Source organism: Syngnathus scovelli, chromosome 4 (assembly GCF_024217435.2).
Source record: "Syngnathus scovelli strain Florida chromosome 4, RoL_Ssco_1.2, whole genome shotgun sequence".
NCBI classification, from domain to species: Eukaryota; Metazoa; Chordata; class Actinopteri; order Syngnathiformes; family Syngnathidae; genus Syngnathus; species Syngnathus scovelli.
In genome coordinates this window covers 10,232,480-10,255,930 of record NC_090850.1, presented here as the reverse complement: position 1 = coordinate 10,255,930, position 23,451 = coordinate 10,232,480, and the positions used below count along the sequence as shown (strand labels likewise).

The 23,451-nt window shown below is 40.2% G+C and overlaps 1 protein-coding gene across 6 annotated transcripts; it reads right to left on the bottom strand.

Moving 5' to 3' along the window:
• Nucleotides 1-3,617: 3,617 nt before the first annotated feature.
• On the bottom strand, nucleotides 3,618-22,539 carry gramd2aa (GRAM domain containing 2Aa). Of its 6 annotated transcripts, none has more exons than XM_049718188.2 (12): nucleotides 21,466-22,539; nucleotides 15,807-15,911; nucleotides 10,520-10,577; nucleotides 9,108-9,405; nucleotides 8,515-8,618; nucleotides 8,092-8,190; nucleotides 7,295-7,366; nucleotides 7,173-7,229; nucleotides 6,717-6,894; nucleotides 5,921-6,014; nucleotides 4,830-4,934; nucleotides 3,618-4,698 (listed from the first exon to the last, which is right to left on the bottom strand). In XM_049718188.2, the coding sequence occupies exons 1-12, from the start codon at nucleotides 21,579-21,581 to the stop codon at nucleotides 4,695-4,697; spliced, it is 1,290 nt and encodes a 429-aa protein (XP_049574145.1). In that variant the 5' UTR covers nucleotides 21,582-22,539; the 3' UTR covers nucleotides 3,618-4,694. The 6 variants fall into 6 exon arrangements, with proteins under 6 accessions (XP_049574145.1, XP_049574149.1, XP_049574148.1 ...); XM_049718192.2 differs by having other exon boundaries at nucleotides 9,108-9,180; nucleotides 21,466-22,534; XM_049718191.2 differs by lacking the exon at nucleotides 21,466-22,539 and adding an exon at nucleotides 19,917-20,718.
• Between the last annotated feature and the right edge of the window lie 912 nt (nucleotides 22,540-23,451).

Below are 23,451 nucleotides of genomic sequence, written 5' to 3'. Positions count from 1 at the left end.
AAAACAATACAATTTCTTTTCAACCTATATCAAGACAACATATTGAACATTTTGCAAATATTCTCTTGTTTTAAGTTTGATGCCAGCAACACCTCCCAAAACTGAGATAATCATTTTGGCTCAAAAGTAAGAACGTCTTGTTTGCATTTGTAAAGCCAATTATTACTCACCCATTTATAGCAAGATAGGGTGGACCAGCCTCACCTTGCCTAATTACTCAGTCAAGCAAAGATATGCCATGCCATGAGCAATCGCCACCTTGGCACCTTACTTTACAAAGTAAGGCTAAACACAGATTACCTGTGTTGTGTTGAAGGATGTGAAATGAGCTGAATGATGCTGGTATGCGAGGCAAGACGTCGTCACATGACACTGCCAGAAACACAAACAATACCTACTAATTGTGAAGCACTATCAAAGTGAAGTGCACGGGGCAGGTGCATGACTGCACACCAGTGACGTGCGCTTGGGTGTGTTGCAAGTGGCTAAGAGCTGCCAAGAATTCATAGAATCTTCAGCATCTCTTAAAAGCCGAACAAGGAGGATACAAAGAGGCTACAAAAGAAGGATGGAATGATGCAAGACATTTTTCTATGCTTACACACGGTTAAAATAGTCGCCGTGGCACAAGGTCAGGAGTTGCGTAAAGCGGGTTACCTCCATGTAAGTAGCACACTTCAAGCATGAAATGAGTAAACTGACATAGGAGTCGAGTTTCTCTTCTGTGTTTATAAGCTGTCGCTAAAATGTTGATGTGCCAGCCAGGCTTGTCCATTTCTCTTGCCCGAGCTGCTGTCGGTCAATTGTCGCGTGAAATCAGAAAGCAGCTTAATTTAGCAAGTGTACTATAATAATAGATGACTAGTGTTTGTCTTTACTAGTTCGGATTCAAAGTGTATTTATTTTACACAAAAGAACAGTTAAATGCAACAGTTTTGTTTTTGCTCCCATTTTCTCTTTATGGAAGTAAGAGCTTAAGATTTCTTATCTGCCAACAACTTGAAATCATTTTACTCAAATATCAACACTTCACTTGAACTCATTAATCCACTTGTCAAGTTCTGTGACCTTACAACCTACAAAGTCAAAGGCCCCAAGTCAAGTTTGAGGTTGAACCAAAACTTGGAAACCTTAACTTTCAACTGACTTGAATTAGTCAGTACTGAAAGAAACATGGCTTGAAAAGCCGAGGGATCTAATGAAGTGCAGATGCCGACTCGGGGAAACAAACAAAAAAAAAGTTCACGCAATGCTGATCACTCTTGCGTTTTCTTTATTATCAGGACTCCAGTCAAACTTAAAATAATGTTTTAAATTTCAAAGTCATCCACTGAAGAGAAGCAGACACAAGGGAACCACTATTAACTGTGATTTTTAGGTGCCATGGGCATCATTTATTGTTTTGGTTCATTGCACCGATTTTGTAGAATGACAGCTAGCTCTCCAGAGAGTGGGCGGAAACACAAAGAGCCATGGTGGGCTTATGAAATTATAAATATCTCCGGCTATACAATGTGTTACGCCTGCCTAAAGCAAGTGTAGGCAAATGTTTTTTTTTTTTTTTGTTGTTGTTTTTTTTTTTGTTAGTTGCACAGTACATTTCGGATGGTACATTTTACTCAAAAATGACTTTATTTGGTCCCCCTCCGAACACAGAGTAAAAGATTAACACTTGGAAGACAATAAAATGTTCAGTGTGTTCAATTTACACTGAAACAAATTTCGAGTGATATTTACTTAGAAAAAAGATTCAAGTTTTTTTCTTACTCAGGAATTGTGCGTAAATTGAGACTGTTCCTGAGTGCAGATCTAAGCCACACCGCCTGCACAAACGTCAGGTAAATAAATGACTACACCTTCACTAACTTACTATTCTAAAAATCATATATTACAGTGATATAGAATGTGTGGTCTTAGATCATGTGCTAATCATTAGCAGGTAAACTATATTTTTATGATATGCTTACATGCACCCACCCATGCAGAAGCACCCGCTGACAGTCTAAATGACAATTACTGAAGCGTTGCACTGCCTCTGTGGAGGATTTATGAGAGCGGGGGGGAAACGTGTTTGACCTGCAGAAAGCAGGTCATTTTGGGGTTCAAGTGATACTATTCGATCAAGTCCTGCATTTCAATTCATGATGTTTTTATCTACAGTGATTCCCATGGACTCTCAATTGCAATGCAGCCAATCAATTTACACACACAATGCCACCGTGGACAATTTTGAGTTTTAAATAAATAACATGCCTGTTGTCTCAGATCGTTTTGTTTCTTAAAGTTGAACTGGGAATATAATAATCAACTAATCCTATATTAACAGTATTCTGCTCTCGTAGAAAATTTAACAAGGTCCAACAGATTTTAGGAAACATAAATAAAGATGTGTGTTCAAGCCGCAGCTCTCACTTTGTTCACTGATAAATAGTCATGCATGTCCACGGTGCACATCTGTGTTCAAGGCCCTCCAAGCAAGTGTGCTGAGGATCTTCGTGTGTGTAATGCAAACCATTACCGTGACGTTACAGCCAGCATTCTCAATCACAGCCAAAGGGTTAAAGGTCATCTGGGGAGCATTCCCGGACAGACGATATGACTCCCTGGGGGGCAGCAGCCCGTCTGGCCATCTGTCCTAACTTGTCTAACACAACCACAGAAAAGAATCACTGAAACTGAAATACGTGGATTTGATAGTGACTGATAATAGTGATTTTTTTTTTTATAAATACATACCGTAGTGCTGAAAAGTACTGTACATTACTTTTTTCCTTGATTCGAGCAGGCTTTAGCACCCGCAATAAATCCTCAAAATGATAAGCAAACTTTCACATCATGTATGACATAGAGCTGGCAGACAATAACAACATTTTCATCCCAAAAGACAAATGACAAATGTCCATGTAAATTCTCTGCGTGTCACAATGAATAATCTGTATCATAAAGACAAAGGCCACCTAATATTGAGAATATATTTGACCACACACTTCATCCATCTTGAGTCCAGGGTTTCTTTGGAATAAATGGAGGAATTCCTGTCATGTTTTTTGTATGATCCTGATGTCTTCCTTCCAATTTTCTCCCACTGTACTGCAGTTATGCTAATCACTTTTAGATTGTTTGATATTAGGGTAGTCTTTTGTGTTATATATCCTGGCTATACCTCAGCTGCCAAACTGAATAGTCAAGTACATGAATGAACGAACATACAGTGAGAGTCCGCCCTCTAGTGGATATGAGGATTAATGCTCTCCGCTTTTTTTTGCAATGCACGGCATTGGTTACATTTTTCATTCTCCTGCAATCAACGTTTGGCTTCCTGTTAGTCAGATATGAATATCTAATTTTCGCGGGTGTATGTTTTCAAAGTTTTTATACAAAGGGAATGTGTAAATTTCTGGGTGCATCTTTTCTCATGAAATTAGAAAGATTTTATTTCAGAAGTTCAATTTAAAAAATAAAGTCCATGTGTGCAGTTTCATTAATTTCAGAAGGCCAATACATAATCTCTATTTTAAATTTGATTTGTTTCTTATGTAAATTATTGATGGTACTATCATTTGTTTGATGTTTAAGTATTTAAACTAATTATAGAAATGACACACAAAGCTTCCTGGTCTGGTCTGTCGTAATTTTAATCAACAAGGAGCTCATCGCTAAACTAGAGCGACAACCAGTTTGCAAAAATCAACATACTATCCTTCAACAAAGTCAAGATAACATTTACACTCATCATTAGTATGAGTGAGCACTTCATTTAAAATTTATAAAATAAACTACTCTTTGAGAACAGATTAAAACATCTATAAATAGACATACGTTACTAAATTATGAAATTGCATTCACATTGTAATTTACACACAAGGTGTTATTGCTTCATCATATTAGTTTAAAGATCTTTCCAATCAGTCAAGTGCTGCAAACTCCGTTGCATAAATAACTATAAAGGTGACAACTCAGTACCTCCATTTGAGAATCATCCATCCATCCATCCATCCATCCATCCATCCATCCATCCATCCATCCATCCATCCATCCATCCATCCATCCATCCATCCATCCATCCATCCATCCATCCATCCATCCATCCATCCATCCATCCATCCATCCATCCATCCATCCATCCATCCATCCATCCATCCATCCATCCATCCATCCATCCATCCATCCATCCATCCATCCACACCTAAGGACAATTTAGAGTTATCAATGAACCTAACGTGCTTGTTTTTAGGAAGAAGCCACTCAAGTATGATGGGGAGAACATGCAAACATCAGAGCTGAAATTCGAACCCCTGAACTGAGGCACGTTTTAACCACTGTGCAACAAACGATACATACATTTATAAATGCTTTGACAATTAGGATGAAATGTATTACTTTTTTTTTAAAAGTGCAGAAGTCAAGACCGTTGTAAGGTCGACAGGTTGTAAGTTGGCTGAACCACAAATGAAATGCCTCTATTTTCAGTCCTTTCAAGTAATTACTGAGCTGAATGATTGCTTCGGGGTGATTACAGGACACAAATAAAAAGTCTGTGTGCATAGTATCAAAGTGATCACTAGTCCCACAGAGAGATGTCTGGGGGTGTTGCTTTGTCATTTGATGAAGTGGAGAGCCGGAAATGACTGTGGATCTTTGCGTGGCAGGCTTGACCAGCAGCCAAACCAAAGGCCCATCTAGGGGAGCCGAGGTTACCTGGACAACGGGAAAGTAAAACAGGTTGATGGAACCTCTGGGCAATGACTCCTTCTCCTCAATTGATTCACACAGAGTAAGTATGCATGTCTATTCAGGAGGACATTAGGAGTTTGATTGAGAATAGTCACCTCTCCCTGAGGGGCAAATGTGGGTTACTGAGGAAGGAGAGCTGCTGCTCCAAACTGCAGACACGGAATGCCAAGTAGCACGAAGACAGGATGAGGAGAATGATCCTGGCATGGGAACATATATATGACATATATATTGATATTGACACATTTTGTATGTTCTATGGTCTATATACAAATCTATATGGACTGATTTATTAATAATAATAATAATAATAATAATAATTCATTCAATTTATATCTATACATAGTATAGTGCTTTTCGAAGACACAAAGACGTTGTGAAAGCGGTTTATAAATACAGATGTAATGTATTGTATTGTACAATTGATTTACTTCTGTTCTTGTTTATTACAAACGTTACAAAATATTGAAGCTCTTTTATGTGTGTGTGTGTGTGTGTGTGTGTGTGTGTGTGTGTGTGTGTGTGTGTGTGTGTGTATGTATATATATATATATATATATATATATATATATATATATATATATATATATATATATATATATATATATATATATATATATATATATATATATAAAATCTTAATATAATTAAATATATATAAATTTGTGAATATGTGAAATGTGAATCCTCAGGTGACGTATAACGTATAACACTGGGGGCGGCGGGGGTGCAGGTGACCAAATCAACAAGAGGGTTTTTTTTAGGTGTGGATGTGAACCCGAATGGTGCTCAGTGATTGACCAGCAACCAGTCCAAAGTCTCAAAGAAAGTAAGCTAAAATACTCTCAAGATTACCCATGACCAAACTGAGGACAAGCTCTATAGAAAACAGATGGATAGACGAGAATAAATCAAATCTGGAGTCCTGGAAGGTTTGTGTGTTTTTTGTTTACGCTAAATGCTACATCAAAGTCAAAGTCAAAGTCAGCTTTATTGTCAATTTCTCCCCATGCCAAAGACACACAAAGAAACCGAAATTTCGTTCCCTGCTATCCCACGGTGACAAGACAACATGACAGGACAAGGTGACGATTTATTACCTGTTACTTGTTATGTTCGGTGTGGACGTGCATGTCAGCTGTTATTAATGTGTATAAATGTGTTCCTGTCCATGTTCCATACTCACAGCAGGGTAAAGAACTTGAGCAGCTGGTATTCCATCTGGCCCAACTCTGCCACTGGCTCCGATAAAAGGCCTCTGTCTGTCTCCAGGGCTCCCTCTGTGATACAAACACATACAAATGCATCATAAGAAATTATAATGGTTTAAGATTTAATGTTCTACCAGGCATTTTTTTTTCTTTTTTCACTAGTTTTCTGAAGCTGAGCCACGATTGGTTGCAACGTGAGACCTGGCAATTGTGATTTCCTTTTCAGTCAACTACAAATGGCAAAATGGTCACCCTGCCCCCCGAAATGGATAAAAATAAGAACACTTCACTTATATTCCACAAATGCAATATCAATCAGAATGCCGTGTATAGACTAGTGGGAGCACATTGAAATATTGTGAAATAAATAAATTTCTGAGAATGTCAATACAAAAAGTACCCTGACCGTTTAAGAGCAAAAACTCTTAAATAATGGTGTATATCTATAAACAACAAAAACAAAACAAAATAGCGTGAGTGCCTATTTTTAATCCCAAACCTATCGGTCTGAAAGCATCTAAACTATTCTCTGTCATCACATACTTTTTGGGATTATCTGGATTTAATCCGCGTTCGCTCCAGCTTTTTAATACAACCCCTCCTTGACACACCATTTGAATCGTGACATCCTGTTGCGTAACAGACAAATCGCTCTCCAATGCAAAGTATTTTGCACTTTCACTCACATACAGCCATGAATAATTGAAATATTTTATATATTAAAGCTACAGTTTGCATTTCACACAAATTATTTTGATCATAGTGTCAGACCTTCTAAAGGCTGCTCTGACTTGAAGGGTGTGTTTGCAACACTCAGACTGCTGCTGGAGTTCCCCAGCAGGTCAGGAAGGGAGGAGGACACAGACACCACTGAGGCCTTCCTTCTCCACTTTAACACTGACGGGAATTCATCCACCACTGGAAACCCGTCAGGGGTTGGGAATTCATCCTGCAGTAGAAGACAACACATAACAAACCAGTTACATAAACCAGTTGAACATATTTGCACATACCTGAACTTGAGGTGCTTTGGCGCACCCTTATAAACAAGCAATCTTTTACAAATTATCATTATTCCCAACTATTGCTTTATGTCTGATTAATTTGATAATTTGAGTGATTTGCACAAAAACACGTGTTCTCCTCCTAGCAAGTCAAACCCTACTATATCATGAATGTTTTTCTTTTTTTTTTTTTTTTTTTTTTTTTAAAGCTGCTGTCACTCACCAGTGACAAGGTGGGTTCCTCCATGTACTGCTTCAAACTCAGACTCTTCCCATTGACCTGTAGAGGGACATGACATCACATTTTTGGTGGCACACTGGTGGTGTGTATGCAGTGCGCCGTACCTGTAGGTGTGTGCAGATCCTACGAAGGACGTCATACACACTGTCTCTTGATAGAAGCGACACAAATACATACTGAGAAAATAAAAGCATAATGTCAACATACAAGGTGTTTCACTGATTGCTGTGATGAGGCCCCAGTACATCTGAAGGAACTCATGTGCAATTTGTAAAAAAAAAAAAAAAAAAAATGTTTTGCATGGGCCCAAAATAAGAACACAAAAAAAAACACTATTGGAGATTAAAATGATTTAATCTAGGGCACAAAGAGGATATAGTGATTTCAATCCCATTTGTATTTTGAAAAATAACACAGTTGTGATGTACAAAGAGTATGTGTATTGTATGTATAATCTCCCAGACACATAGTGCGTAACTACAGAGAATGAGTCATGCATGTATGACACTTTGCAAGGCCAAACTTTATCTACTTCAAAAAGATCTCCAGCTCATATCAGAAATGCTGTGTTGGCAGGTGAATCTTAATCAGACTTTTGGACAGTGCTCTCATATTCACGGACATACAATAATGATAGCGATTGAGCAGAGATTTGAAACTTTCGTCTTTCGGTAGTCTAACCCCTATCGCTTGCATCATGCTGGCTGTGCATGATTTGCGTGTCATACTGAGATTCTCAGAATGTGGTGTCGGAAAAATAGCCTCCACTTGAGCACGCTTCCGGGCCGCTGCTATCTATAGCACTGCTCTTCCCATCACACCTCGCCTCAGACAACACAGACAGCCTGCGCTAATCAGTGCAAGCATTTGAACTCAAAGTGAGTGTGACGGGAATGTTTACCTTCTGGTTAGTGTCTGTGGTGATAGCCAAGCCATTGGGCACCAGGCCTGCCGTTTTGTGCTTTTTCACCAACCGCACTGAGACAACAGGGATGGCCACCTAGAAGCGGAGGAGAATTATTTTTTAGTGTCTAAATACTGCATGTGGGCAGTGGAAACAAAAGCTGTCGTGAAAGAAGCCAAGAGACATTTCTTATTTAAGTCAGTATGCAAGGAATGCCGTCGTAATACGAAGCTTATTGTCTCTCAAATGTCAGGAGAGGATGAGTTTCAAGGAAATGAGAAAGAAAAGGAACAATGCGTAGCATGAAAGAAAAAAAGACATGGCTGCTTCAGGTGGACTTTCCCAGCGTGTATATTATACTTGAAAATATTTAAAGGCCGTTGCATTCAAACTAGAAGTCAAGTTTCATCTGTACGGTACCTTAATGTCCTTGCCGAAGAGATTGGCGTAGAAACATAGCCAATTTCTAGAGATGTAAAGCCTGCCTTGGAGCAGGATATCTCTGAGAAGAGCACAGGAATACACTGACGAAACAAGAGACAAACACATTTTTAAGCTTTAGATTTCATATTTACATTAGGCAGAGTATTGAATTGGGTTTGTACAGCTGTGTCTTTCTCATTTATATTATGGGCAGCAGCAAAATGAATGGTGAAGCGGTCGGAGCTACGCAAACAAATAGGTATTATGAAGTTATCCGAACATATTTATTGATCTTGGATGAATGAATTACATCTGCAGATGTTCATCATCATCATCTGACACTGTGGTTCAGCCCTTTCACATAAGAGCATTTTGATACACTATGAGCCCGAATTTTCTGCTCAGCGCATGGGTGGAGGTTTTTTTTTTTTTTTTTTTTTTTTTGTGACTGAAAATGACATCACATCTGCTCACAGCTCAGACAACTACCGATCACAGTTCAGCTTGCGAACATCACATGACCCATATGGTTCAGTAATAACACGCAGCACAATATGCAGTCTGTATGAAGTTACAGTTGGCACAGGTACCTTTCATAAGGAGCTCATCCTTGGGCACACACTGGAACAGTTTGTGGTACTGCGAGTTGTACTTGCTGACAGTCTGTGCAGAGGGACAGGGCAGAGTCATGAGCAGCTCCTTGGTGGACCGGCCCGCCTGCACGGCACCGGAACCCCCTCTCCAGCCGCCGGCCGCTCCGACTCGGCTCACCGCCGACACCACCCGCTCCCTCAGAGGCGGCGAGCTCTGCACCAGGCTCAGCACGTTGGCACCGTACACACACACACACTCATCCATGGCCTGAAGCAAGTCACTGCAAGACACACACTGTTCCCCTGTGGCGTGTCAGTATGGGCGACAGGCTGCTCTACGAGAAAAACACATCTGGCTACGGGGTACACACACTAGATGCACACGACTACACTTGAGCCATCCTCAAACTCAAGGCTTCCCTGTCTTAACTTCTTCATCAGTGACTGACTCCACACTCAGTATACGCCCCTTCGCCATGCACACACTTGTACACACTGCCCATCATCGAGCTGGAAAAACGCACACACACTGCCCAGGACTCTGACGTAAGGTGACCCCTTTCCTTTTCAGTACATCCTTGCTTCTATCAGTGACACCTTCCAAAGTCCAAACCATCCTGTATGCGAATACGTGAGTGGTCTAAATAATTTCCTGTTCACTTCTAGCATTCTCCTACCCGTCTCTCTCTCTCTCTCTCTCTCTTGCTTTCTCTCACTTTCCCCTCCTTCCCGGCTCACTCATTGTCCTATTAATAGTTAAAGGCAGTTCCTCTACACAGGAAAGTGGACCTAAAAGGAGGTCACAGTAAAACAGACAGATGGTGGTGGTTGGGCGCCTCATTATTGACTTGGAATTCTGATTCGGAAACTAATTAATTCACGGACAATCTAATTTATGATTTCTTATTATCACAATAGAATACTAGCAATTTTTTATATGTGTGTGACGTCTGGTGCATAGAGTATGTGACTTTGCCCTCCTCTTCAACAATGTATGAATGTAAGTGTACCGTGGTTAACCTGTATGACAGTAAATGCAATTTGAGTGCTATTAAACAATTCATTTGTATTTTATAATGGTCACAGTTTGACGCCGAGATTCCATTTGCACCTTTGCTTTGTAGCAAGAGGAAAAGAGTTTATACGAGAACATAAGGAATCAAAACAAAGTATGCATAAATTCATCAGGCTGCTACATTACAAGAAGTAAAGATGACATATTTTTCGAATGATTCTTGGAATACATCAAAGTTTAACTGAACAGCCACAAAAATGCATTGCTGATAATATTTTGTTTTTTTAATATGTATTTTGTCACGTTTACTTCTGTTCGTGTGTTAACTATGCACTGGGGAACTGTCCCAATTCAGGGAGCTAACACACACACAACAGAAAATGATGACACTCACCGAGCCACGGTAACATTTTTTTACATCCTCGTAGGACAGCTCTTCAATCAGATGAAACCTGGAATAGAATTAAAAGGCAGACTTGTGATAAACCAACAAAACAAAATGGATGCTACCTCCCATTCATCATGAAATCACTGCAAACACTGTAAATTATTTGCAAACATGATTATTAGTTGTGCATTTGAGTGTTCTTTGCGCTCATGAAGTCATGGTGTTGTTGGCAGTCTGACAAATTCTGGTGAGCATGTGTTTTCATGCGTGTGCATGTGCACCGCATGACAATCCCCGCCGGCAGCGTGCCTCAGCACGACACGTAATGTGTGTGTGTGTGTCACTGCAGGATGCAGGTGAATTCTATCACATCCAGCACAATCAAAGAGGTATATTACGTTGTTTGTATGCAAATAGTGGCAATGCCCTGGAGATTATCCAGTGGTTTACTGTTTTGTTTATTGTCAAATAACATGAACGCACACCGACATCATAGACTCTCTCCTGCCTCAGGAGGGCTGATGTAATGTGATGCTTCGTCTACCAGCAGATAAAATACGGGATAATCCCCTCTGGAGGAGAAGAAATATTGGAGGTGAAACTCAAGACTAAAGAGAAAAATGACTTCCTTTTTAAGCATTAGCTGTCAGAGAAGTGATTGAAAGTGCAAAGCGATGGTAAACACAACTGTTCACTAGGATAGTGAAAGATTATGGATCACTTCTCAAGACCAAACATTCTTTCAGAGTTCAGTTATTCATGTATGATTTGCCCATCCCTTAAAAATGATGAAGTATTAATTCAATCCATATTCCATGAATCAGTTAGTAAAACGAGTTTCCATGCTTAAATGCATACCTAAAAATATGTAATATGGTTAACATGCCAGCCAAAATTATATTAAACCAAAAATATAAAAGCAACACTTTTGCTAGGATATTTTGAATCTTTCTGTCAGGTATTGTTCACAAATCTGTCTAAATCTGTGGAAGCACTTCTGTGCCAAGTTAATCCATTCACCTCACAGCACAATGCCACATACGTATGTCGTAAGTTTGGAGGGAGAGAGGAATGTCCACTTGATCGGCATTGTCACCTCTGAACTGCGAGATAAGACATTGCTCCACGATTCCGCCAAGCTTCCCTGATCTGTTGCCACGGTTTATACACTAGACAGCCTCAGCCGTCACTGAGCCACTTCCTCTGGGGAAGAATAATAGTCTCTGAGACAAAAAGATCTAAACACTGTTTAGGTGTCAAAAACCAGATGCTGTGCCTGCTGTGTGCGCCTATGCCTAAATGTGTGTGTGTGTGTGTGTGTGTGTGTGTGTGTGTGTGTGTGTGTGTGTGTGTGTGTGTGTGTGTGTGTGTGTGGGTCTGTGCATGTGGCGTAAGATCAGGATGTTGTTTACAGCATGATGGTGCAGCTGTGACAGCACTGCCTGCTGGGCCAGATGTGCTCAACATCACTCCCAGTTTTAATCCCAACTTTGACATGTACCGTAATTTTCGGACTATAAATCGTACCGGAGTATAAGTCACACCAGCCATAAAATGCACAATACAGTGAAAAAAAAACATATATAAGTCGCACCGGAGTATAAGTCGCACTTTTGGGGCAGATTTATTTGTCAAAATCCAACACCAAGAACAGACATGAACCAGCAACAACAGGCTAAACGATACGGTATGCTAACGTGACATATACACAAATGAGGAGCTGAGAACGGGCCTGAGTAACGTTATTCAAATAAGTATTACATAAATAACACGTTTATCAAACCATCTGTGTTACTCCAATTCATTAAATCCATCAATCGTCCTTTATGTAAACAATGCCGCGTATGCGCCACATATGCGCCGCTGACGTCGGACTCGTAAATTGCGTTTCTAATTATTCCACAGACCAATATAACGATATATAAAGTATATTTTAAATAAGTATCATATAACAACAATATTATCAAACCATCTGTGTCACTCCTAATCATTAAATCCATCGATCAAATTCCCCGTCCTTTATGTCAACAACGCCGCGTGCACGCCGCACAGCTCTAGTATACAACTATATTGTAGCGTTAACAAAGTACCAGGAAACACGTGGGTTTGGTAAACGGCTCTTTATTTAACAAAACAAGAGTTCAACGAGCCAACAACTACTGAACTGTAACGATAAAAACATATACAAGTTGCTACACGAAATAAAATATATCAAATAACTGTAACATAAATATGTTTTTCAAACCTTGTGTCACTCCAAATCATTAAATCCTTCAAACGTGGGGCCCTTCGTCATCTTCGTCATCCCGTGATAGAATCCTTTGTCCTTATGTAAACAGCCGCCGCGCTGCTGATGTCACTTGCAGGTCAAATGACAGTAATCCCTTGCTACATTGCGGTTCCTTTATCGCGGTTTCACTACATCACGGATTTTTGAATTTTGAAAATTTGCGAAAAAAATCACATATAAGTCGCTCCTGAGTATAAGTCGCCCCCCCCCACCCAAACTACAAAAAACACCGCGACTTATAGTCCGAAAATTACGGTAATCAAACATTTTTTGTTTTGTTTTGTTGGGTAAATACATTTAGATAAAGGGTCTGCTGTACATGTTTGTTTGGTAAATACAAATAGTGGTTTGCGGCGTTTGCTCACATGACACGGGGTCCGAATTAGGACACAGCTATACAGGTGGCCCTCAATTTTACAAATAAGAATTCAAACTAGTTTACAACCAAAATCAACAACTGAATTAACCAAAAAGACAAGACTGGTGAGTTAAGCACATCCAATTTCATAATGAACAGCTTCCACCGGCTTATCCTTGTTTAGTAATTGTGTGCGCTTGCTCCTCTGATTGCTTGCTGCATGCAGCCTATAAATAGTTTCCGCAGTAGCCGCCTGTGCCAAAGTGAGGATGAGTGAGTGATTATTAAAAAATACAGGCGTCGGCCCCTGCAGGGACTCACTATGTGTTTTCTCTCCGCTCACCTTCCATCTGCCGCACATGAAAATAAGCTTCATGACTAATACTGCCGGTACAAAGAGAAAGTGAGGTCTGAAGGGACCTGTGCTATGATTACATTTGCAATGTCAAAGTAAAGCAGGTCTTACAGGGTCACGCTGGGATGGGTAGTTGTAAAAGACAAATAACTCTGGTCCTTTATTTTTGGCTAAAGGATGCACACACAAAAATGAAAATGCACGTGTCTTGAGCACAATTCAGAACTCCATGCAGACAACGGCAATGGAATGTTTGAATGTAAACTAAACATCGTATGCTTTTTTCTGTAAGCAGCAATAAACTGCCTTCATGCGCCCGCTTTGTGCCGCAGGCTGTGAAGCAGAATACTGAGACTAATTACCAACTCTAAGGCTCTAAAATTGAATCTTAAATTAGAAAGGGAACACTTCCCACCGGCAGCAGGTGTAGCTGTGGACTCCCGCGTAATAATTGAGCTGCAAGAGGAAGGGAAATTAACAGCGTGAGCTTGGAGACAAGTGGAAAGACTCACACCTTGTAAAGATTTTTACTAGATAAAACATGATGTGGAAAGTTAACAGGGCCTTTTCACATGAGACACTTTCAATTTAGCTCCGTGGTAAATTAATGCAAAAGCATAAACGTAGAGGTTGGAACTAACTCAAAGAAGTCACCATTGCTGGTATGCAGTCCATGTTATGACACCACAATATATAAAAAGGTAATACATTCAGGTGAATAATTATCTCGGCATATTTTCTCACTAGAAAATCCATCTAGTTGTAATCTGAAGAAGAGGAGGTCCTACAATGGTCTCTGTTAAAGTCTCGAGTATAAAATGACAAAAGCTGTATGTTTGATGTTTGTAACAATCCAATCTGCGTCCAAATCGCTGCAGAATTCAACGAGTTATAATGAACGGAGCCAAACACAAACACTCTAGTTGTTCTGTACCTATAGTCTCGACAACTAGCTCCCAAGAAGGAAGCATACAAGCTAACCCATCCAGTGTTTTCCAGGACGAATTTAATTTATCACTATTTTGCAATACTGTCATGTGGAATAACCGACCCAGATTGTACCGTTGGCCAAACCGCAATGAAAGATTCAGTTCACCACAGGATTTAATGCAATACTGTAGTTTGGTTTTCTTTAGAAACACATTGACTGTGTCTGGCAGCAGGTAAACAGGAAGTGTTCAGGTTCCTGCCTTTCACTTGAATCCAACACATGACACGCTTGTGTGCTCAAGTCTAGAGTAGATTCTCCAGGATTACACGACTCCTGCCGACAATCCTTTTTATATAAACACAAACAGCCTCTCTGTCGGTAACGCACACTAACACGATCACTTTGCTTTCAGACCATTTTACTGGCAAAGCAGCAACACACAGCATTTACATAACGTAACCACATGTTTAGCAGACATTTGATTGCTACACAACTGCTGGTGGCATCCAATACCAATATCCACAATTCAGAAAAGTTTCTTTCGTAGATAAATTAAATTGATGTGGCGCTGTCAGCAAGTTAATAAAGCCATGTACACAACAACTGTTGTCACTATTACTATTTTCATGGTAGTGGTCTGCATTTGAATTCATGAAATTTACCTTAGGAATTTACAGATAGTAGGATCGGAAAAGTTTCATGAAGGTTGTATGTATATATCTTTAATCTTCAAGGCATCACCAAGTCCTTTAAACTCACTATATTTTATGCTAATAAAACGGTATGAACCTCACAATTTCTACATACTCAGGGCCACCATTTTGGATGAGGTTTCTTTTGCTTGAGGTTCAATTACATAGATTTTTGAGACACATTCTTTTCTTTATACTGTACCAGGTTTGTATGGAAAAAAAAAGGACATTAGAAATAATTAAAAAAAAGACAATATCAGAAACAGCTCTGTGTCATGGAATGCAGTACTAAAACATTGCAGACTCCAACTGCAGTAATAAACATTGTTCAATAAAATATCTGATATAGCATCCAGCAAGCTAAACATTATTATCTCGCATAGAATTTGCAGGGGCCTTACAGCGTGTTATGGGTCGTGAGTGTCTATCATCTCAATGAGACATCGAGTCTAAAGATGTTTTGTGTGCGTGTGTTATACTATTGTTTGACATCAAGTAAATGTTAAAAAAAGGACAATGAAAAGAAATCTCCTGCAGCTGTAGCTCATGAGTGAACACACGCACAAACACGCAGGAAGCGGATGATGTATTATAAAATGTGTCTGCGTTTGCAGACCATTGTGTGTCAGTGAGTGTTTGCGTGCGTGTGTGTGAGAGAAAAATTTGCCTGAGATGTCCATGCGCGTCTTCGTCCTTGGAGGCGTCCAGGTCCTGTGTGGTCAGCAGGCCTGTTTCTTCAGAGTGTTCCTGCTGCTCAGTCATGCTCCTGGCCCTGAACCCACAAACACACACACAAATGAGTACACAGCGGCCATCCACTTTGCTCTGATCTCATCCCCGCTGTCATGTTTGTTTTCTGTCTGCAGGTACACTTTTTGCAGTATGGAACGAAAGGTTTTTGGGGATAACACATGGACTCTGCCTTTAAAATCAACATGGCGGTGATGCAACTTGTGCTAGAATCACATCCTCAACTCAGCAAAATAAAAAACAGGTCAAATGGGTCAGTGAAGTTAAAAAAAAACATTGGGGGAAAATGTATGAAATGCTGGCGTAACTACATTTACAAATAGGGCCAGACCGATGCCAATTCCAATATTTGGCAGAGTAAAATTCAGATAACCAATTAATCAGCTGATTTTCTAAAAAATTCACAAAAATTGAATAAAATAGAGATGGAACGACACCAGTGATTAGAACATGACAATAAAGTCACTGGCCAAGTCTATTTCTTTGTCACTTATGTTATAGTGTAAAAAAACAGCAGAGTGTGCCTTTTCTTTCAATATCACAAGTATTTCCTTTTTACAATATTGTGAGTTTTTATACAGTATTGAGAGCTTTTTTTAATTGAAAACCTCTACAAAATATCATGATAATTATTTTATCGTGATAATAAAGTATGTTTGGATATTGTGACATACCTAGAATAACATTTAAATTTAAATGTTATTGGCAGAACATTTCACTGTTACATGACTTTGTGCTTAAGTAGTTGCTTAACTTTACAACAGAGAGGAAAAACTGTCACAAATCAGCTGATTGGGGGGGCTTAGAATGTCAGAGGTTTTTGTCTCATGTTGTGTTAATGGGTAAAAAAAAAAAAAAGGCAAAAAAGTTGGCCATTTTTTGCCATTCTTTTTAATAACTAAAGCTGGCCAATTTAATTGGTTGGGCCCTATTTACGAGTGCCCCAACATTCAGCCCTTAATTGCGATGAACTTAAAAAACAAAACAAAAAAAAAACGTGCCCCTTAAAGCACACATCCTTAACAAAAATACTATTGCGCAGTACGTACATACAGCATATAATTGTACTATAGTTATACTAATTACAATACATACCATTTCTTTTACAGTGTGATAGTTTAGAAGCTTTCACCCAGCTATGGTTTAAATAAACCTGTTAGTAGATTGCAGTTGACCCCCGCACACACACATACACACACACACACACACACACACACACACACAGGCAAAAACATAGCCAGCCGCATAGTACCATAACTCCCCGTGGGAGAGCGAAGGGTGTTAGCACCTGCACCGAATAATTACAGGTGCTGATGGAAAGAGCCTCACACGTATGCACTTTCCTATGGATTATCTCTAATTGGCCAGAAGCTTCACGTCAGACGCTGGCTTGTTCAAACAACTTAGCTTCCTGTGTCGAAAGGGTCCAACTGACTAGTTATCTGTGATCACAAAGAGGCTCACAAGATGGCCTGGTAATTAGAAAAGAGAAACGCTTGTGGATATTTCAAGCTGCTGCCCCCGCGACCCGAGCCCGTATAAGCGGAAGAAGATGGATGGATGGATGGATGGATGGATGGATGGATGGATGGATGGATGGATGGATGGATGGATGGATGGATGGATGGATGGATGGATGGATGGATGGATGGATGGATGGATGGATGGATGGATGGATGGATGGATGGATGGATGAAACTGCGTAGTGCCGAGACACAGCTTTCTTTGACATCAACATCAGGCATGATGTCACGCATGATATCAGAAAATGTATGACTCCTCCGTTCAGCCAGCACTAGATGCACTCTGAATGGGCATGTTTCGCTTTCTTTGTTGATTGAATTAGCCTTACACGACAGTTCAAACATTTGTCCAATTATTAATCCTTTTTCAAACATCTGAATATTTCTTTCCTTGATGATTTGTGGACAAACGAACGGCAGAACCAGCAAGTCAGGTTTGTAGTGTAGAGAATAAACATGGCAGTGCACAACATTGTGCTGCATTTCCCCACAAACCAAGTGAAGTCTCATCAGTTCCTAAACAATCAATAATAATGTACACCTACACTTTTCTATGGGAAATTTAGAAATGGCCAAACAAAATGTTCTTGGATTTTTTTATTTTACAAAAAAAACCCACAATCCCGTCTTTTTTTAAGAACATATTCAAGCAGTTAGTTACAGTGTGAATATTTCCCTATAAGTGCATTGCATTGCGCCAAAGTCAGCTGGGATGGGCTCCAGCTTGCACAAAAGAATATGGATGAATGGAAAAGTCACCAAGTCCATGACTCTTGAAGGCCACGTTACTTCCTGGTTACCAGTTCATGTAAAATCGAAGGAAAAATGCCATGCACTAATTTTCCATGCAACACCAGCTCGTTTTCTATTTCCAGGCATTCATGCAATGACAGCCAACATTGTGTCAAATGGCCTATTGAGTTCCAAATGCCATTCTGCACAGTTAAACATGTTTGACAGTAATGTTCTGTGAAAGGTTTCCACCTCTCCTCATTGTCTGCGTAGACAAACACTGTGTGCTGTCACAAGACATCCTTCAATCCAGTTAACTGTAATCTCATTAATGCTGCTGGCCACTGACATACTTGACAAGAGAAATCTCTCCGGATTCCTTCGAAGAGTCACAGAAATACTCCCGGTATTTATATGGCCTCTCCATCAACAAGTTTGTGTGTTCACCGTCGAAAGGAATCGTTGCTTGTCTGGCCAAATAAACACTAGGAACATTCAGTAAACATTAACAGTCTGCATTTAAAATGTGTGGGATTTTATTTTTGAACTCATTGAAAGCAGTGTGAGTTTGTTTGCGTTGGGTGTGTGGACCTCTGGAATACTTTTGTTTGTCCCAAAAGCTCAAGCGCAAACTGTTTGCAGTCATTTCAAAATGTTTTTTCCACTGACTGCGCTTTCAATTAGAAATATGATTGCAGAGTAAGTATTCCAACCTATATTTGTATTATTAATAGCAGTGATCAGCTGGTGCTCATGCAGTTACAATGACTGTTTACAATGCAGTTTATTATTCTTCATTTCACGGATGACTGTTCAGCCTTTTGAGTCAGAGAAATGTGCACGGCTGGAGACCTCCTGAAATAACCTCCCCATTGTGCAAGCACCTCAAAACAAACTTTGATAAGCACTGGCCAGTACTCTAACCCACGTTATTCAACATCAATTAACGGCGTATATGCATGCAGTCCAATAAATTATTTTACAGGTAGGCGATTGTACAAGTGTCTTTCTGTTGTACTAACAAACGCATTACTCCATAGTTGCATCCAAAGTATGCAAAAAACTATGTCCGCTGACGTGGCTTTTTGTTGCAATATTCTTTGTCCGTCAAATATTAAGAGAATTTCGCTTAACGCAACGGTACACAATCCATAATTTGTGCAATGTACACATATAAATAAGGCACTTGTCTTCAATAGCGGTACGTTTTCCATTGCAAGACAGTGTTAAGTTTACCAGTGAAAGACAGACTGCTGTCAAAACACGGTCACTTGGTCTTCAAAATAAAACTACTGAGGTTCTACAAATAAAAATATATCATATTTCCTTAGAGCTATCCGGTAAAGTGTGCATAAAATATACAATGAAAAGATTTGCTTACACTTGCCAACAAAAGTGAGACATGCAAGCGAAACCCTTTCCACAGCTATAAACCAGGCGTACATATTTTATTTTGATAAAGTACCGGAAATGATTTATTTAACTGAAGCGAGCTTACCAGCCCTCGACGTCCCCTACCTGTAGCTCACAAACTGGTTGCAACGTCGTTTTGAGGCTGTGTCCTAACTTTGTCGACTTCCAAAAGGTCTTCAGGAGTGCGTCTCATTCCTCCGTGGAGACATTGTCTTGTCTTTATGTGCGAACAAACCCGACAATCTTTACGACGGTCACAAAATCCAACAAGCTAACGCTAGCAGAACGCGCTATGTGCACTTTCAAGCTCCTCTCAAGTGCGTCGTTGTGGCGAGGGGGTGGGCTGAGCTGAGGCTTACCTATAGCCCAGTGTGGGCTCGCTGGGCTGTGCGCTCTCTGCAAGGGGATTACATGCGCTGATTTCTATTTACACGCTACGGATGCCCAGAATAACACCCTTGATTCAGGGCTGCACGATCTCACATGGTGTAGGCACTCACTGGCCACAACCTTAGGAACATGTTTGTACCGTAATTATGCAAATACATCCGTTTGTTCGGTATTAAACAATCTGCATAATTTATTTTTCTAATAATTTGAGGTCCACAAGATACAAACATGCTGACGATCAGGAGGGATTTGAGAGGGTTTTACAGAGTGCAGTACTGCAGGTTGTTGAAAGTGATTTACCCCCCCCCCCTTACAACCTGTACGGAAAATAGTGTTAAGTGGACGATAAACATCTTATAAACACCAACTTGGCCCATAAGGCTGATTCTGATGATAAATGGAAACAATTTGGTCCGTATTATCAGATATCTCTAAAAGATTTCCTCTTGATTGATTGTCCTGTGTGACTAGGGATTTCTCCTCACCGACCTGCTTGGAAAATGGTGAGAGAATATTCACATAACGATAATCAGGAAGTATTTGATTCCGAGTCTCATTTCCAGTCAAGTAAGCAAATGCCTGCCTGTCGGATGTCTAAAATATCGCCATCGCATGTGACGTGCAATAGGACTGATTTTTTTTTCTTATCGATCGTCGTGCAATATTTGTGGCCCATATTTGTCCATTTTAAGTTGAATAATTAAGAAAAACCTAGAGAATTCACAGGCCTGATTATCGGATGTCTCTAAATGGTTACACTGACTATCATGTTTGTGATGTGTGTTATTCTTCCCCCCCCCCCCCAAAAAAAAAAATCACGCAAATCACAAATTCATATGTGTGTAAGAGCCTCGCATGATTTACTGTTTTCATCAGTCTGGAAGCCCTGTGGCACCATGCTGCCCATCACAGGTCAGTCTTGGTTCTTGGTGCAGATGTTTGTGGCATGTCGTGTCGGTCACATGTAGTACACCATACTCCAGTGATCGGAGTGACATTTTCTGAAGCTTCCCTAATGTATGTTTCAAATCTGCCATTTTTCTAGCACATCAGGGTTTCATCATAATTATAACAGCAATATAACATAATGTATCTAGTGAGATTTTTTTTTTCAATGAAACAAATAATGCATTATAAAATCAGTACAATGCAAGCTTTTACAGGTCAAACTCAAAAACAAAAAAATAAAGCATCTCAATAACCGAATGTGCGAGAAAAAAAAAGTCAACCTTTTTTGGAATCTACGCCAACAATAAGTTGAGCAACACATACAGCCATCTCTGAAAGAAATTTGTTGGTAACCATGTGTTACAAAATTATTTTGCTGTTCATGATGAATATATAAAATTAATTCTCATGAGATCACAATTTTTCAATATTAATTAGCACCCCCCCCTCCCAGTAAATAGATTGCATTATTTATGTATGTAGTCATCATAAATGGTGGAAGATGAGCCCTCAAGTAAGAAAAAAGCTTACCTGCGGCCGAATGTGATGTACTTCCTGTGTGTGGCTCACCTGTCTGCTATCCTCTGACTGCAGTTCCCATGAAGGTGGCGGTAATACGCGTCCTGGCCCGCTGGCTCGTCTGCAGGCTGGGCCTTAGGGCTGGTTGCGTAGATAGTGCATCCCATGAACAGCTCCTTGGGAGACGGCCTCCGCGTTCAGCGAGGTATCCTTCCTCGGGGCGGCCCGTCTCGTTGTGATGGCGGCCAGCTGCTTTGTGGGAAAAGCCATTGGCTCAGCACGTTGGTTTCTTAACCCCTCCTCTTCTTCCCTCTCGGGCGACCCCTCCCTCTCTTGAGCCCAGAGCACAACAGCGGATAATCACATCCCCCGTTTAAACTCCACAAAATCATGGCCTCGCTAATGGCTCTCTGTCACTGATGTCGCATTACGCTAATGCACGCAGCTTACTCCCGCCACTGGGGGCGGTTACAAATCATGTACTCTGTGCAAACACACAGTGACAGATGGCAATACTTGGACAAACACAACACAACTCTAGGGTATAAATATAATCAGTGAAGTAATGGCGATCTTGTCTCGGTGTGAAATCCCGGCCTGTAGTTGAATGCAATAAAATAATGCTGTTGTGAGAATGGCAGTGCCACTGACAGACAGATGAACAAAGGTCAATCAAAGTTCATCAGGGTACACATACCGTATTTTCCGGACTCTAAGTCATTTTTTTTCATAGTTTAGTCGGGGGTGTGACTTATACTCAGGAGCGACTTGTGTGTAAAATTATTAACATTATTCAGAAAGGCTGGAAAATTGGAACACATGGTTACATCATCCCTAACGCGACAATAAGTATGGCTTGTCTCAAATTCAAAATATAGTCGTAGTTCTGCAAAATGAAAAGATCAGAGATGAAAATGCGAATGCGGAAATTCCGTTATGCCGTTGCCATGTCTTAACTATCAACACATTTCCTACATTAACAAATCGCTAGAAACATTTATTCACACTGAAAGGATCCAGAGCTGGGGGTGCTGCATTAAGCCTCTGGAGGTACAGAATGCTCGTCAGCAGTTTCAGCTCTGGAAAAGGGCAAGACAGTTGACATCACATATATGGTGCAGTGACAATGTAGTTGTCCCCTGTCAGTCTTTTTTTTTCCTTTTCTTGCACATTTCTCCGACTAAATGGTAATATCAGTCAAATACCAACAAAGTAAAAATAATATGGAGGCTTTAAAGAGGTTAACCTGCAAATTTTCTTTGTAATAATATGTTCTGTGTTGTGCTTGTTCCATTTGTGGAATGTGAAATAAACAAAAACAAATGTACTATTTAAGTAGGGCGGTTACTTCTGTATATCAGTCAGAATCTCTGCACATTGTTCAAATTCACCCAAATCGGCTCCAGCAGGCAGTTTAGTCAACTGCTTTCAGCCACCAAATTGTCGGGTGCACTGAGAGCATGTCAAAGAGAAACCCCTCAGTATGCCGGGTGTGTTTCAACTCCCCACTCCTCTCCTCAGCCTTGCTGGTAATGTCTATTCAGGGTTTCTACTGTCCGTGGGGAAGTCAAATCTCAGATTCAGGAGTAGTAGTGTGCTTTTCCTCCTTGCCGTGGGACAGCGGACCAGCTGTACACCCTCAACAGTCAGTCGGATTCAATTCCAGACTTTAGACCACTCAAAAATCTATTTATTCTGTTTATTTTAGCCATTTGGAAGTCAATATGTGTGTGTTTTGGATCATAGTCCTGCTGCAGAACCCAAGTGCTCTTCAATTTGAAGTCACTATTTGATGGCCAAACATTCTCCTCAAGGAATTAATGTTTGACAGCAGAATTAACGATTCTATTACATCACAGGAAGTCATCCAGGTCCTGAATTAGCAAGGCAGCCCCAGACCAAAACAGCCGTTTGACTGTATTGTATATTTCTCCGATAAATGGTAGCACTTGTGGGCGTTTGACTTTGGAGGTTCCACTGCGTTGGCTACTACAAATAAAGTCAAGAAAGTTGAAGCGAGGGAGCAGTTATCAGGAC

Coding starts and splice junctions, on each gene's coding strand:
- gramd2aa (XM_049718188.2), bottom strand. CDS start 21,581: ATGGGATGCACTATCTACGCAACCAGCCCTAAGGCCCAGCCTGCAGAC. Junction 15,912..21,465: donor AGTCAGAGGATAGCAGACAG/GTGAGCCACACA, acceptor TTGTGGGTTCAG/GGCCAGGAGCATGACTGAGC. Junction 6,895..7,172: donor AGGAACCCACCTTGTCACTG/GTGAGTGACAGC, acceptor CTTCTACTGCAG/GATGAATTCCCAACCCCTGA.